This window comes from Chaetodon auriga, chromosome 12 (assembly GCF_051107435.1).
Source record: "Chaetodon auriga isolate fChaAug3 chromosome 12, fChaAug3.hap1, whole genome shotgun sequence".
In the NCBI taxonomy this organism is placed as follows: Eukaryota; Metazoa; Chordata; class Actinopteri; order Chaetodontiformes; family Chaetodontidae; genus Chaetodon; species Chaetodon auriga.
The window spans coordinates 20,744,703-20,762,500 of NC_135085.1; the positions used below are offsets into that span (position 1 = coordinate 20,744,703).

Sequence of the window (17,798 nt, forward strand, 5' to 3'; positions counted from 1 at the left end):
CTTACCAGCCTTGCATTAGTTAACAGTGAAATTAAAAGTTATTTGAATTCATTTTTAAGATATTTTGAGAGTCAAACATCTGCAGGGGTCCACCGTTGACCACCTTGTACGCATGGGCGATATTTTTTTGCAGTGCGGACCTAAAGGGAGAAAACTTCGACACACACTCCACGCCCCTAAAATCTCCACCGAGGCTGAGGGGTTGAGTTCAGCCTCAGAACACACGTACTAACACTCTTCCAGGACGCAGGACGCACAGAAGACGCGCGTAAAAGCAACGGAGCTGCTTCATTTCAGCAGTGAACGACGGCGTTTCAGCGTGTCACGTTACAAAGTTTGGACTTTGCTTCGTTTTCTAGATGCCAGTCTTTGTTTCGAAGCTCAGGTACAGCCGGAGTTTTATCCTCTCCAGCGAAGCGGAGGTGTGTTTCCTATGATGCTCGGATATCACAGGAGAGTTTCCTGCACGCTTCGGATACATAATGTGAGGATCTGTGTCGGAATAAACCAGGACGCTGCGTAAAGGAAGCCGAGATCTCCCCGAAGTGACCAGTGAAGCTCGTTTCAGTCCCCTTGAAGTGCGGAATGGGGCCCTTTGCTGCTCTGCTTGTCGTTGCTTTTTTAGGTGAGAAACTTTTATTTGAGTTTGTTTTGATCCATGTGGTGCAGCAAGTGCCGAGGCTTGAGGGACTTTCCAAAATGAACGAAAAGCATGTTCTGTTCCACGTGTGCATGGAAAACAAAGTGCTTATACAGCCTAAGAAAGAAGCTTTGATGTACAGAAGTTAACCCTTAAATAAGAGCTGACGATAGGTCATCTAAATGCTGTGTTTATTTTTCAGTGGCTTTCAGTGAAGTTTAAATGTGCTGACCAGCCTGTCCTCACCTCAGCACACCTGTTGACCATCATGGCCTTGTGTTTGTGTCTGTGTGTCCAACAGGAACAATAATAATAATAATAATAATAATAATATTTTCTGGCTAAGCTATCCCTTATGCCACAGTGATGAACATGTTTGAAGGCTAAAAGGCAATAAAAAGCTTCCCTGGGGCTGCAGGGCACATGAAAGCAGTGGGAGAGTTAAGAGCCACTTAAAACATCCATTCCTGATGAAAACCCTGTCTGAGCAGCAGAGGATTATGGGACTGCAGTTGACCCAATCCATCTGCTGCCAGTGACAGTGGAAGGCAATATTTGGCTGCAACTTCAAATGACCGGGTTGAGATAAAACGATATTTTGGAGTGCACTTATCCTTAAGTGTGTTTAAGTGAATCAAACGTTCAATTAAGTGGTGTGTTATTGCAGCCTTTCGTAGTGGCAATGAAAATGCACTGTCAGCCTAGATTAGTGTGTGCTGTAAATTTTACTGGGGGGAGAAAACCTCAGCGAGCCTTCGGAGAGTTAAACAGCAAAGTTTAAAAAAGACAGAAAGAAACGCGGAGCTGCTCGTACTTCACCTTCACACTGATGTGAATCTGTTAGACGTCCGCTGGACCTCAGGAGGCTCTTTAAGGTTTATTTCACCTGTAAATATCCAGCAGTTTGCACGATTGCAGTGCAACAGGATGACTGAAGTAAAGATGTGAGTGTATCTCACATTTTGGTCGCTGCCAGTATAGGAATTAGACAAAACTTATAAATTCTACAAACACTTAACTTAACAAAGCCTTTAAATCACAAACTGATCATGATTCTCTGAGGCCGGTAGTGATATTGATATTTGAGAGTTGGAAAAGAAAAGAAAAGGTCTCTAAATTCTGAATGATTTATAAAAATGCGTAACTTAAAGAAACATATTTAATAATACTCACTCAAATGTGGCTACGAAGGAGCTTTGACGTGCACTGAGGCGTATTTGACAGTTAAATAATTAAACTTTACTATCAAAGGTAAGAGCGAATGTAAGATCACGGTAAATTTTGAAAAGGAAACTTTACTGGAAATTGAATTAATCTTAATCCATAAATGTTAAAGCCAGATACAGGAACCTGTTTGAATTCAGAGGAACAACAGTAAAAATACATAAAACTGCAGCTCATTAAACATTTATGTGCTAAATTTTTTTAGAGCGTATGTATTTGTGCATATGTTGCAGCTGAAAGATTAAGATATTTGCATATATTCTGTATGCAGCAGTGTATATGCTACATGTATGCTGCATAGATTAGCAAACAAAACACAAAATGTAAAGCAGGATTTTGCTGGTGGGATTTACTACAAGCAATGGGCTATAAAGACATCTCCACAACAGAAATAAAACAAACTTCATAGTCAGAGTAAGGAATATGATCAGCCTGCTGATATTTTATTCGGGATCTGCCACAGACACCGGTTACTGCCAGGCTTCATTTCTCTGGGGATCAATACTTCGACGTGTTTTCAAAGCAACATGAGACAACTGACAGAAATCCAAAGACGTAGTCGTGAGCGTGGTAGCTGCCGAGGCATCAGTCAGAAAATTGGAAAAATAATTTAATATCAAGGGAATCGTTCTTAAAAGTCATGTCAACATAAACTTGATAAACGAAGGCAAACTGCAGCAACAGGAAGAGAGAACGGTCACAAGTTCAAAGAAGCCAACAGGGGAAAGATGGAGGAAAGACAGATGCAGCTGATACAAATGATGCTAATTGTCATGCAGCCCAGCAGGTCCCACCTCAGCATCAGCAGGGTCTCACTGGTGATTCATTCAGGGGAGGAAGACGTCAAGTTGAGAGGATATATTCATTCCTGCACGGAGAACGCTGATGGTGAAGAATGAGGCCTGAACAAATCAATCAGACTTTTCACTGATATCACATGGTCTTCATCAACTGGTGCAGTTGGTCATAGAGTTGTAGTCGCCACTTCGCTCCAGACTGAAATATCTTGCCATTAAACTTGTTACAGAAGTTCATGGTGCCCAGAGGATAAACCCTAAACACGTCTTAAGAATGTATTGTAATAACTATGAGGATGTCTGAAGGTGAAGTGCAAACATTTGTCCAATAACGCACTTTGTCTGTATGACCAAATACCTTCAAGACTAATGGCATTCCCATCAAATAGGCAAATATTAGCATGCTAACATGCTAAACTAAGGTGATAAAGGGGCACACATCATACCCTCTAGATATCCACATGTTAGCATTGTCCCTTTGAGCGCATTAGCTATTAGCTATACATGCTACAGCCTCACAGAACTCGTAGCATGGCTGGAGGACGTTAGCACGTTGATGTTAGCATTTAGCCAACATCAGCATGCTACATGTGCTGCAGCCTCAAATAGCTTGTAGCTCGTAGACTGTTAAGCTCATTCTTTTGTTCTTTGTGGAGTTTTTCTCATCCTCTTAAGCTCGTATCTGCCCTTTCTTTGACTGTCTGTTGGATGTTAGCAGGCAGATGTTAGCATGTAGGTCAAAGCTCCGCTGAGCCAGTCTCACTGAGCCGCTCACACGGCCGTAGACTCTTGTTCCCCAACGAAAACAACATTTTATGACCTTCCTGCTGAATGTAAAATTTGAATCTGCACAAACTAACTCATAACTGCAGCTGTCATATAAATGTGCTTTAGATTACAAAAAGTACAGTGTTTCCCTCTGAGATCCAGTGAAGTAAAAAGTGCTCAAGCGGCGATTCCTTCTTAAGTGTTATTCTCTCAACCCGGTTCAAGTCCTGCGCGGTCACTGCCAAATGCTAAGATAACACAAAGAACAGTCCTTTGTCTGGTCTCTGCTCTGGCACTTGTGGACTTTTCTCTTCTCATAAACGATGTGGAGTCTCTCTGCTTGTCAGGGGTCCCAGTGCTGTTACCTCACCGGTGGGATTGGGCCAACTGGAAATGTTCTGTGTGGTTTAGGGGTCTGGGAGTTTTGTGGATGCTTTGATTTAGATAGAGAGCAGCAGTTTGAGAAGGCAGCAGCAGCAGCAGCAGCCAGGGACCGGAGAGGGTTCGGGTCCAGCCGCTCTGATTATTGCCGTAATGAGGGGAGAGTATTTTTTTTTTAAAGGAAACTATTGGAGGAAACTCCCACCACTCACACATTCAGCACTCATTAAATTTGCGGAGAAGGAGTCTATGACACGCCCTCTCGCAAAGTAATTTTACAAACAGGCTACACACAACCTCTTTTTAATCATTTCCTCACTTAATTCCCCCATAAGCATGTTTTTCAGTCTCTCCTTGTTTTGCTTTGATGTAATAAAACTCTCTGTAAAAAAGATTTGTCGCTGTGTTTAAGATTACTCCGAAAAAAGCTCACGTTTCATTCTAACTGTATTTTCACAAAGCCACAAATGACCCTTAAAGCAGTCGTGGTCTGATGTAGCAGATCCTGGATCAGGTGCTGCACAGTTTAATGTGAGATACAGAGACACTTCCTTTACACCTGTGAACAGAAACAGCCAAATAAGATGTTTTCTCAACATTACTGAGTGAGGAGAAAATGGGAGTGAGGAGAAAATGGGAATTCCCCAGTAGAAGCTGGGGAAGAAACTAAATGGATATTAAATATACTTGAGTTTCATGTTTTACTTTATTTGTAGACTGAATGTCCAAAAATGCTCTCTATGCATCTCAAGTATTCCTCAAGATATGAGGGCGTGCATTACCCAGAATCCTTAGAAGGCTGCAGCAGGATGTCAGGAGATAATTCACATTATCAGCTAACATTTCCATAATATCTGTTGTAAAGCATATAACATATTTCAATCCATCATGGCTGATTCTTGGGGGCTCTCCAGGATTTTGGCTGTATATAAAAACATATTTTCAGTTGCTGGAGATGGAGATGGAGACTAAAAACACCAGTCAAAAATCATTATCAACATCATATAAAAGACTCATTTTTACTGTTTTAGCTGACTCTTTTAAATCGGTTAAGTTGTTGTGGTGATGGCACCTTAATTCAGCCATATATCAAATTTACCTCAACAGTCATAAGTGTAAGTGGGCAAACCCTCTTTTTTAATGAGAAAGACCAAGAGAACAATACTCCCATTAAATAGACATTACGGTTGTAAAACTGCTATATGAACAAATTCATGTCAGAAAGAGATTCATAATGTTGGTAATTCAGCGAATATTGTTCCATGCCCAGCCCTTAGCTCTGTGTGTTTGTACTCTTCATACTTTTCCGTGTGTTTCTGTGTATTTATTGCTGCATACATGCATATATTAGTCTTCAGAGCATAAAAATATATCACATTAGTGTGTGTGTGTGTGCATGCATGCGTACGTGTCCTACCCTGAAATTCACCTGCTGCTAAACTGTAGGCGCGATTTGACCAGCGGAAACCTCAGTGAGGTTGAAGTGTGTTTGCATTACACATCTCTCCAGTTTTTCCTTTTAAATCCACACACACACACACACACTTGCTGGTATTTTCTGCTCTGATCACTGTGAAAACAAGCTGTTTGCAGCCACGCAGGGTCTTTCCCCAGCTCAGGCCTGACTGCAGGTGCAAAAAAAAAAAGGGGCCTCACACACATAAACACACACTCACATAAAATGCAGCAAACTGTGAAGGCTTTTCTTTGATTTTAACACAGCTCCAGCCAGCAGCGCAGCGTTACTAATGCCACCAGCTGAGTGGGGGGATCAAGTCTCCCCTCTGTCCAGTGTTTCCACTGAGCAGCGCTGTGATGTGGTGATTTACACACAAGCCTCGGCTAACGCGCACAGTTGCTGCCTTGCTGGGTGTAAAACAACTGGATGGAGCTTTGTTCTTCACGGAGCTTTTGGCTTCTTATAATCAGAGTTTGTTTTTTTTCCTCCCTCTGTGTTATTAGTCTCAAATTAAAAGCACAGAGGCAACCGCAGCAGCATTCCAAGGCGTTAAATGATATAGCCAGGCAAGTCGGGTCCAATAAAAAGATTTTAAGGCAAAGTCTTCATATTTCAAGGTAGATTCTGATGATATTTAGAGTATTATATGGAATAAATCCTCACTGGAATGTGAGCTTGAAGGCTTTTCTTTGGCTGCAGGCTTTGGAAATGCTTTCATTTCCGATATTTTATCCCCTTAAGCCCAGCCCATTGTTGAGGGTATTGTTATTTCATGTGGTGCATCGAGGGTACTTGGACAGGGTGGGAGCTGAGAGTTTTCAAATGTCAATGCTGCTCTCGTCCTTATTTAACTTTGTTTGCAGATTGATTTCAGAGTTTGTTTTTCTGTTTTAGCCAAAAGCCAACTGTCAGTTCCTCAACTTGGACATCTAAGCTTTGCCTTTTCATCACGTTCAGCTAATATTAACCCATAAAGACTCAAACCAGGTGTTGCAGGTCACTGATCAAACCCTGTAATCCGCTGGTGATGATATGAGTTAAAATGACTTAATAAAACATGTACAGACTTCAAAAAGGCCTGACAGACTGAAGAAGCAGAGTGAATGCATGAGAACCAACTTCAAACTAACAAGACAACTTCTTTTTTTTTCCATTTGATAGAAGTGTGTTTAATTGTCTCATTAGTTGCCTTTTAAAAGCAGTTGTGCCTCATTTGTTAGGATGTAAAGATCTAAAGAAACAAGCTCTGCCAACCTAAACCCATTCATTAGTGGTTTATTTGACATTTCACCCTCAATGAATGGCATTTAAGGCATCAGATTTGTCTTTAAATCTTTTCTTTTTGTGTGTGTCATTTTTTTCTTTATGTATCTATTCAGGATTTCAGTATAATAACACTGCTTCATTACTCGAGCAATAGTAGCATTTGAATCCTGAAATGTTGCCTTTTAAAATCTTGAATGTTTTTATATTTCTTTTTCTCCTAAAAGAGCACGTAAATGAATAAAAACTGGCGAGATCTCCCCTGAGATAAACCTTCACTGTTCTTATTGTTCCCACAGGCTGGGCTGAAGGGTCCTCTCTTCACTACTCAGACAGTCGGTCCAGCCGTCTCTCCCTGGAGAAAACCTTCGGCCGGTTGGTCAAAGACTCACAGTGCCAACACATGTTGAAGCACCTTCACAATGGAGCCAGAATCACTGTGCAGATGCCTCCAAACGTAGAGGGTCACTGGGTGTCCACCAGGTAAACAACTATGGATTTATACCCTAAAGTTTTCTGTGCATCTGCTTTATAGGAAGTTTTGACATACGCAGTCCAATGCAGCTCTCCCTATATGTTTAAACAAGGCTGCCTGACCTGTGGCCTAAATAGTTTAGATGACATGTTATTGGAGCACATCCTCTCACAGATGTTTAAAAGCCCATTTTGGTGTTTTTGCATGTTCTGTTTGTAACAACACTGGAGACATTTCTTAAAACATGCTGACTTATAGAGTGATTTCTTAATTTTAGTAGTAGTGATTACGATCACTTCATGCCTGACCGGTAAGAGAATAAGCTTGCGCAGCCTTCTGTCCTCTGTTGGTGTTTTATTTAATTAATATTCATGTTAGTTTTTTGTATTATTTAAAAAAAAAAAAAACATAGCTTAACACAGCCAATCATAGACATATAATTTCTGAGTTTCCTTGAATGCAGCACAGAGTTTTCAGTTTGTTTCTTTCTGCCTTTCCACACAAACTCAATTAACTTTGACCCCAAAAAACTGGTACTGGAATGAACGGAAACAATGGCTGTCTGGAAGGTAGAAATAAAAACATTTCTAGAAGCTGATGGCAGACTTTAGTCTACGGCAGTGCAAAGTCTTCAATGGAGTAAAACATGGAAACCACCAGAAGTTTGAAGTAGGCTCAACAGAAAATTACTTTCAGGCCAAATTCAAATTTCTAGAGACGTTATTTTCAGTATCCTACACCAAAGAGTCGCACACAGACATGGAAGAACATGCACTTGTGATAGTCAGAAGGCCTCTAAACAGCTCTGGACAATCCTAAATCTTCTTAGTTTATATTTCAACATTTTCTGCAGGTCGTCTTGCACGTTGTTGATCTGAAACGTCTGTTTTCTGCTGCAGCTGTGAGGTGAGACCAGGCCCGGAGTTCCTGACACGCTCCTACAGTTTCTTCTCCAACAACACCTTCCAGGCTCACCAGTTCTACTACGAGGACAACCACTGCACCAAACCCACCTACACTCTGGTGATCCGGGGTCGTCTGCGCCTGCGCCAGGCCTCCTGGATCATCCGCGGCGGCACTGAGGCAGAGTACCACCTCCACCGAGTCCAGATGGTTTGTCACACAGCCACCGTGGCCAAAGAGCTCAGCCAGAGGTTCAACCGCAGCTGCAGAGGGGCTGTGAAGGGCCCCTGGGAGCCTAATGTGATCTATGAGCTGTGGAGTGAGGAGGGCGGCTTCGACTGCTCCAGGGAGCTTAACTTTGCCATGCATGAGCTGCAGCTGCTGAGGGTAGAGAAGCAGTACCTGCATCACAATCTGGATCACCTGGTGGAGGAGCTGTTTCTGGGAGACATCCACACCGAACCGTCCCAGAGGCTTTACTACAAGCCGTCCAGCTACCAGATGGCCCTGCAAAACGCCAAGGTAAGTCCTTAATGATCGTCTCTCAATTAGAGTTTAGAGGGATGAGGGTGAAATGTGGCTGCAGAGGCTCCGTGGAACGAAAACATCATTTTAATTTGAGCTGCTGTAATTCTGTAGATTACTAGTTCCCCTCCCAAAGGATCACAAGATAATTGTACGTGGTTGTGAAGTGATTAGAGTAGGAAAAAAGAAAAGTAATGAATTCTGCAGCACAAAGTTTGACTTTTCTCATCTTTGGGTACATTTTTAGCCACGGTAGCAGTATGACTCTGGGGGTGGCAATGTCTGCCTGTCTGTGGGGCGGTCTACCACTTTGCTTCAGCCTGAAATATTTCAACAACTTCTGGATGGATTGCTGTGAAATTTGGTACACACCACCAAATTTGGTCCCCCCCCCCCCCCCAGGATTATTTGAATAACTTTGATGGCAATCTGTATTTTGTGCTGAGTACCAAATATTAGCATTCTAACATGCTAATCTAAGATGGTGATCATGGTACAATACAGGCTTAATTTAAACATTTTAGCATTATTATCATTGTAGACATTTTAGCATGTTGATAGCTACATTTAGCTTAGAGCACAACTTCATGCTGTGGACTCTTTATCTTGCTGCTTGTTAAATACTGGAATGTTTCACATTGTCAGGCCTTCAAAAATTATTCTAATGAAATCGTCTGAGAAGCAAAAATCTTTTTCTCAAAATCAATTTTTTTGAGCTTCTCAGAGGCCATAGATATTGTTGCACCTGTAACCTGTGATGCAGGTTAATGTTTCTTTGCTTTTGCAACATTTGAATTAATAGACGTATCTGTAGAGATCTTTGGTAGACTTTGTTCTCTGGTAGTCCACAATTAGTCCATGTCTCTACACGCTGCAGATCTCATCAGTTAACCTGAGGCAGGTTGTAGATAGACGTATCAGTAGGGGCCACCAGTGCAGCAACCAGGATGAGAACTTTTCCCATTCGCAAACACTGCGTTTTGTGTTTGTTGGAAGGCACGACGAATCCGGAGGTAGGGTCGTGTTTTCTGTCTTGAGCTCGCAGCTCTGCAGAACCTCCGCTGAACTCGACTCCCGCTGTGTCGACCCTCCACACCGCAAAGACCACACACGCCGGAAACAACGTGAACTGACCCTAAGAACTGTGTTCCTGTATGAGAGTTTATCTTAAGTATAGCCTGCGCAAGGCTGTGAGGAGACAGGGGTAACATAGTATTTGAAAGTAAGTCTTCAGGTAATGCTAATAAGGTATCAGAGTGGTGGACTGATAAGGAAAAATAATGGATGCTAAACATACAGTGAATGACACCGAAATGCCAAGTTATAGTAATTTTCTGACAGCTTGTGATACAATCTGCCACCTGTCAGTGGCAACAAACAGCCATCCAAGACAAATACTCTTTAATCCCAATCTGATGTAGGATCAGTGTGTATGTCAACAATCCTGCCCTTTCGTGGTTGACATTTGCACTGGTGGAAACCAGAAACTATGCGTGTTCTGATTTCATCTCCCAAATCTAGCGTTAAGAAAGAGCCCTTTCTTTCCTCCGCTGTGCTTATGGGATGTAATTTCTCTATTTACACTGCTGAACAGCAGTTTCCCTGCTGGGTGAAACCCAAGAGTGATGTTTTCACTGTCGCCCTCTACAGAGATTACAATGAAATCCTGTTCACGTCCGCTGTCTAAATAAACATCCATTTGTATGGGGATGATGGGGCTTTGAGTGAGGAGCTGTGATCAGACAAGCTCCCCTGTGGTGCTGTAATGACCAGAGCTGCTCCCCATAAGCCCCTCTGGCCCACAGAGGCGCAACGTGAAACCCGGCCTATCTCTGGGAGCGATCAACATGTGGTATTCCTAGAATTTGGAATCATGCGGCCATATGAATTATTCCAGCGAGCACATACCAGGTCTGATTTCATGCATGCCTGAGGCTCAAATCAAAGTGTTGCATGTGCTCTTTCTCTCCCCAATCTTTTCTGAATGAAAAGGAAGCCGGGGTGTTGGGCGAGCTGTGATTCACTTTTAGGTGCACTTCCAAAGTCGCAGTATGAGTCAAACATAACCACAGCGCTGCCTTTTAAAGGGTCTAGTCATGCAGATTGGTTTGTTCTTATTTGCCAAGAGATCTGTTTTTCTGCTGCCACCCCAATAAAATGGAAATGAATGGGATTCTGATTGTGGTGCTTACAGCTTTTAAACATTTACATAATTCAACAACAACCTTCATCTCCTGAAGCAGCAGTCACTCATAGGGACTATTCTTTTCTGAGAAAGTGTTCCAGTATAAACTCTTCTTTCCTATCTTTTTAGAAACAATGGTCAGATAACTATGTTTAATGGAAAAGGTGTTGTTGTGATGGCAAACTCTTTAAGCTCAATGTTTCTGTTTTATGCCGAGCAACCTGCTGTATGTTAAGTGCCTCAGGCCAAAGCTAGCGGCTAGCTGATGACCATGTTGGAGCATTTAGCAGCTGAAGAGCCAGATGTTCTGCTCGGTATTGGTGGAGATCAAAAACAGAGCTGAAAGGACATTGAATGTTGGTGAAGGCTTCAGCAACTTTTTTCACACACACTGCCCCCATGTGGCCAAAAATGAAAAAAATGTTGCTTTAAATCTTTCTTTTTTCCCATTTTTTTTTTTAAAACTAAAATTCAATTCCATTCATCTCCATTGTTTTTAGTGGCAGGAATCTCAAAAGTGGTTTTCTCAAACCTCAGCACATAGATCCAAAACTGTCTGCTTTGCTAGTCTGGAAATACTTTATAATTTGGGTGAACTGGCCCTTTAAGGTTGGTAATACGCTTCTATAATGATACAAAGCTGCATTATAGGCATTTTTAAGCATCGTAAATGTTGACTAATTTTATAGCTTTGGTCAATTTAGGGCCCCATTGGTCATCAACTGTGCACATACAGTAAATTAGGTTTTAAACCCCCCTTTCTTTGGTGAGGCTGTGATAGAAAATACCTCACTCCTTCCTACACAAAAAGCACCAACTCCGACCATCTCTTGAGGTTGTAATGGTTTCTTTTTGGGGATTTTTACTGCCATGGTGACTATCCAATCCATTAATCTTAAGCAGTGTACCCAAAACTGGTCCCAGTCCAGAACATTTGCTGGTGCCAGCGTGTTCATTTGTGGTTATTGGGTGGATCTCAGCAGTGATGCAAGAGCGAAGCAGCAGACTTTGTTTTAAAGTTTGCTTCTTCTGTTTTCTGTCGCCTGGTTCACTGCTGCGTCACTGAGGCAGAGTAATGACCACTTGATAATGATCCTTGTTAAGAAGGCATCTGTGTTTTTATGTTGTTGTTGTTGGTGAAGTGTTTGGGTGGTTCTCGTGTTTTTACTCGTGTCCCTCATGCGGAGACTCGGTTGTTATGCTTTCCTGAATTTATATTTTGTTGCCCTTTGTTAACTTATATTGTGAGCCCACATTCCCTCGAAATACATTGAGCAATGAAGCTAGTCAGTCTAAGATAAAACGCCATCCTCTCCTTCAGTGCTCGTTAGCGGGTGAAAGCCAGCCCCAGATTTGTCCACTGTTTTTGTAGGTTCCTCTTGGTTGCGTGCTGCTTACCGTCCGGCACCTACCTCACTACCTTTTATAAAGTCCTGACCTCACCTGTTATTGGCTGGAGGCTACACACCCACTGCCCAAAGGTTGCAGCCCAGAAACGTCCCAACCACGGAAAAATAAGAAAGTAGTGATGATTGAAAGGGATTATTTCAGCAATAACAATCCAGCATAGTGTACCTTTAAAGCTTGACCGTTTCTGTTCCACGAAAAATGTTTCTGGACGTCATCTCTCCCTGAACTATGGTGGTAATCCTCAAAAAGCCCAAATGAAAGATGGCTGCCAAACAAAGTGAAATGAGTTCTAATTCTGCTTGATCTACTGCGGTTTGGATTGTAGCTCATTTCTCATTTCGAAGTGCCGGCCAAATGTAGTAGTAAAAAGTAAAATTAATAAATGTAATTTATATGAAGCGAGTGCAGTAATATCCTTCTTCATTTCCTCATTTTTCCTCTGTTCCAGTAAGAGCATAAAATGTTTTGCTACCAACATGAAGAGCCAACAATTAACTGCTACACAAGCTCGGAGAAGTTTTGTGCTCTGACGAGGCACCTTCAGTCGAGTTCAGTCTAGCACTTCTTTACCACCATCTTGGCTGTTGTTGGAGCCCCAAAACCAAAATTTGGAACGATGAGTTGTAGCTGAGGCAAGATAAGTAAAGAGCAGCTACTATAGCTAAGAGTTTAAACCTGAGAGCGTTGTTAACGGAGGCGAACACGCACCTAAACACACCTCTGTGAAACCGTAGTAGAAGAAGTAGTTTGACATTTTGGGAAATATTCAGTAGAAGATTGGTGCCACTCTCACGTAAGCATGACGTAAAAAAACAGATTAAAAAATTGTACATGCATGTTTAAGTATTTTTATTACCTTTATGAGTCTGCTGGGCTAGCAGTTCCACGTCTTCAGTTATTATAGAGCAATAAACTTAACAGGCAATACCCTATGTCTGTCTTTTGCCCTGGGTTTTGTCTCTCAGGCTACATACAGGAGCTTGTTGGGGAACCTTATAGTCAATGCCGATGTTTTTCGGATTAGAAATCACTGAATGTATGCCTTTATTTACAGTTAATAGTCTCATAAAAAGACACTAGAATTAAACATCAGACAAAGATAAGATGAAGCGCAGAGCTCTTTTTAGCAAAGAAACAAATACAACATCATTTATCAAACAGTATCAGGAAAATTGAAAACGAGCACAGTAGTCAATTTTATCCTAATTTATTTGCTTTATAAATAGAAATGTTTCCTGCAGAGACATTTTTACTGAATCACGTCCTTCTGAAAGCGCTGAAAAGGTGAGAATCCAAAGAAAGAAAACACGCTCACAGTCGGTAATGTATTTTTCTCAGCTCACACAGGCTGTCTGTGTTTTACGTGCTCAAAGTTCCTGCAGATCTGGAACGTGTTTTCCACACCTGCAGCAAAAACTCTCCCACCTCCTGCTCTTTCTCTTGTATCCTCATATATATATATATATGTGCTGAAGTATGCGCACATATTTTTCTCTCTGTGTACTGTATTTATTTCTCTTTTCCTGCTACATATATGCTGCAGGGCTGATATACACACCGTGCCCTCACACACACACAGAGCTGGACTCATGGGAGGCTTCCCTTCCCGTCGTCCCATTAACCTCTCACTCTGAGGCGGTTATGGAGCAGCTCTGGGATTATCTCATCTGCAGCATGTAGTGATACTCCTGTTTTTTTTCCTCCCACTTCCACCATTCTCTGTTTCTCCTCTGTAGCTGCCTATAAATCCCATGCGGACATGGTGTTGTCTGGGAAAAGAGCGATTGGTTCGAGGAGTGCAGGTCTTAAATTTTGACCACCCTCAAACTGCAGCGCCTCCCTGGAGTTCGGTCTCTGGAAGAGAATACAGTGTGAAGGTTTCCAGCTCTGAATGCGTCAGGCCCTGAAGTCTTTTCCCCAGCCAGAGACTCACAGCTGTCCCGTCTGTGGACGCTATGATCACATGCTGCTCCGGGGCTCCACTCGAGCAGACGTGATGTGACCGGAGTGTGATTAATGGTCATTTACAGACTTGCAGCCTCTGTTTTTTGTCATCATGAGGGCGAATAAAAGACATCCCGCTGTTGTTTGTGAGGAGCATGAAAGTTCAGCTCTCCGCTCGCCGTGTGACTTCCTGTTGTCCCGGCTTTAGCTCGACCAGACATCTGTCTTTTACAGTCAAACGATGTGATCGCCCTGAGAAAATGCTGGAACCTTGTCTGCCTTCCAACACTCAAGAGGTTCAGACTGAAGGAAATCGCTTTTCCTCCTTCACCTCTGAACAGACGCCAGAAGTCCTTTATGTGGATTTCATGACACAATATGCTCATGATGGATTAAAGAAGCTTCCAGCTCTGACAGATTTCACATGACTGGACTCGTTCAGTGGGAACTTTAGTTTAGAGTTTGTAAACAGAGCACGGCCTCAGCAGCTGATTTATTTTATCGTGAAATCTGTAAGTGGGATTTTGTTACCCAGCCTGTAAAAATGAGCTTTTACACTTCTGTATCTATTACAGCCCAACTAATACTGTTAGCTGATATTGGCTGATTACAGATAAATCAGTAAGTTTGTTTGTCAGCCGACATGACAAGAAGAAGCATGTCAGTGCAGAAACAGTGGCTCCATAATATAATAAAATAAGAAATGTTGCAAGTGTTTTACCAGATTTTTTTTTTTTAATCTCAAATTTCGATCATCCATCATCCATTATCATTGTGGTACTGTGGTTTGACAAAAAACACCCAGCAAATGATAAACATGCTGATAATAGACTGATAGCTTCAACAAGATTCAGTCATTAGCTTTAAAGCCACCGTCGTCATTTATGTGACGATAACGTCTCTGATTCCACCACTAGGGGGTGCTAATAGGAAAACTTACCCGTGTTGGCCTAAAACTCCTGCTCGCACCAATTTGATCATCACGTTTTAGTGTCTTTAATTAGAAATATATCAAAACCTGGTAAATGTAATATTTTTCTCACAAAGTAATAGATTTGCTAATGTTAAGTAATTGACTTCCTTTTTAATTGAACCTTAATTTCAACATTTCAACACTGTTTTAATTTAGATTTTTGTTATGTTTTATATGTATGTTCTAGTCTTAGTTTGTCTTGTTTGAAAGCTGCTTCAATCATTATTTTTATATTCACACCGGCTTATATGACTGTGATGTGAAAGGTATAATTTGCAGTGATGAACCCACAGAGGATTATAACCCGACTCTGCAGCTCTCCTCAGCTACACGGAGGCTTTAGCGTCTCGAGTTTTGGTTTCTCATCAGCACCGTTTCAGCAAAGCTCTGATTAACCTACTGCACACCACCTGCTCAGCACCAAACAGCAGACACAGAGCTGCTGAACATGGTGGAGCATTTAGCAGCTAAAGAGTCAGATATTTCCCTCAGGAGTCAGTCGAGACCAAAAACAGAACAAAGAACTTTATGTATGAGAGGCGTTTATGTAACACTCACACATAAAAAAAACCCATCAGCTGATACATCATCATTGAATGTTAGGAAAAAAATCTCTTTTCTAAAGCTACTGGGGTGATATCAGTCCATCTCTAGTGTCTCTTGAAGAAGTAATCTGATGGCTTAGATTTTGTTTGTTGAAAAATGAAGAAACCTCAGTGTTAATCTGTGTTCCTGAGCCCGTGTAGTAACATCCCTCATCCAATCATGTGTTCACAAAGTGGTGAATCCTCTCCGTCCTCGCTTTCATACCCAATCATGATACTGTCACCTGTTACCAATGAGCTTGTTTACCTGTGGAATGTTCCAAACAGGTGTTTTTGGAGCGTTCCACATCTTTCCCAGTCTATAGTTGCTCCTGTCCCGACGTGTTTGAAACGTGTTGCTGCATCAGATTCAGAATAAGCAGATATTTACAAAAATCACTGAAGCTGCTGAGCTCAAACATTAAATGTATTGTCTTTGTGCTGTTTTCAGTTGAGAATATGTCAAAAAGGATTAACAAATTATCAAATCATGTTTTATTTGTTTTACACAGCACCCAAACTCATCATCACTCCTTTCCCTGACCTCTTTTCCAGAATCATGACCATGGCTGCATCGCCTGTCGTATCATCTACCGCTCGGATGAGTTCCACCCTCCCATCCTGCCGCCGCGCGCCGACCTGACCGTCGGGCTGTACGGTCAGTGGGTGAGCCAGCGCTGCGAAGTTCGCCCTGAGGTCCTCTTCCTCACCCGTCACTTCATCTTCCATGACAACAACCACACCTGGGAGGGCCACTACTACCACTACTCTGACCCCGTCTGTAAACACCCCACCTTCACCATCTACGCCCGCGGACGCTACAGCCGAGGCCTTCACTCCACCCGCGTCATGGGCGGGACGGAGTTTGTCTTCAAAGGTAACTGCTTTACATTTTCTTGTCTTACAGCTTTTCTTAAATACCAACAATCCTCAGAGGAGGATACAAAGAGCCTGAAACCACATCGTCCTCCTCTTATGAACATGTTTCTGCCTTTAGTCTCATTCAGTGGGTAGAAATACTTTCATGCTCTATCGTCAGAGTGTGACTTGAATTCTTATTCAAGACTTCAGGCCGTGTTTATGCCTTTTCAGCTTGTTGCTGTTCAAAAACAACTTCGGTGCATTTGCTTTTTGCAGATTTGATTTGCAGCATTTCCAACTAAATCACACTAAGACCTTCAACACAAAGTAGAGCAGCCGTAGCAAAAGAATTCTGTTGTATAGATATTTGACACAAGCCAAACTATAGAGTTAACCCTAACCAAGTAATTTCAGACAGGCTCATAAATTATGTTACTACTTGTCTTTTACATTGTAGATTGAACCATTTCTGCTTGACTCTAACAGTTACACAAGTTACCTGTATTTGGCATTTTGGGAAATGTGGTTATTTGCCTTCTTGCTCAGAGTTAGAAGCCTGTATGGTTAATATGTAGAAAATAAAATCTGCCTTTCATCACCTCTGAAGCTCCTTAAAACAAGTTAAACCTGTTTTTTTTGTTTTGTTTTGTTTTTTTTTAAACCATACAAAAGTCAGAGTGTAAAAACAGAAATTTCAGTAGTGACTTCCTGGAGTCTTACCTCCATCTTTAGCATGCTAGGCAACCAGCGCAGAATCCAGGAAGTTATTGCACCTAGCCAAGAATGCCTGAGACTCCTAACCAGTCAGTTAGAACTGAAGAAGCCTTTTGGATAAGAGGCGAAACGTCTTCTAGAACCACAAACAAGTCCACTTGCATTTTGTAAGCACTTAGAAGTACCGTGACCTCGATGAATGAGAATCTTCACAAACATGGGTTATATAATCTGGCTAAACTGGGATTGTTTACTTGTCAACCAATCATCTGACTGCTTGTGTTTCTTTCCTCATTGTCATCATTTTCCAGATCTTTGCAATTATCTTAGTGAGTTATGACATAAACGATGGCCAAAATGACAAAAATAAGACCAGCGAGCAGAAAAACACTGTTTCAGTAACTCATCCAGTCGAAAGCTTAGAGTCTCTTGTTCCTGAGGGTGTATTTACTCCACCATGAGCACTACATCACGGCTCTGGAGGTCATCAAACACAGGATGTGCAGGATTCCTCTCGAAGAGGCGACTGGAGCTAATGGGTCTTCTTATGTTTTTCCTCCTTTAGTGAACCACATGAGAGTGACTCCCATGGACTTGGCCACCACCTCCCTCCTGAACGTCTTCAATGGTAACGAGTGTGGAGTGCAGGGGTCCTGGCAGGTCGGGGTGGAGCAGGACGTCACCGTGACAAA

The 17,798-nt window shown here is 42.1% G+C and overlaps 1 protein-coding gene across 1 annotated transcript in view; it reads left to right on the forward strand.

Annotated features, from left to right (window-relative positions):
* Positions 1-258: 258 nt before the first annotated feature.
* Positions 259-17,798, forward strand: part of LOC143328773 (protein APCDD1) — a 19,922-nt gene continuing 2,382 nt past the window's right edge. Inside the window, exons 1-5 of the mRNA XM_076744084.1 lie at positions 259-625; positions 6,832-7,015; positions 7,907-8,432; positions 16,087-16,408; positions 17,672-17,798. The exon at positions 17,672-17,798 is cut by the window's right edge and continues 2,382 nt beyond it. Of these exons, the coding sequence (XP_076600199.1) occupies positions 586-625; positions 6,832-7,015; positions 7,907-8,432; positions 16,087-16,408; positions 17,672-17,798 (1,199 nt within the window). The 5' untranslated portion in view covers positions 259-585. The remainder of the gene's footprint in view (positions 626-6,831; positions 7,016-7,906; positions 8,433-16,086; positions 16,409-17,671) is intronic.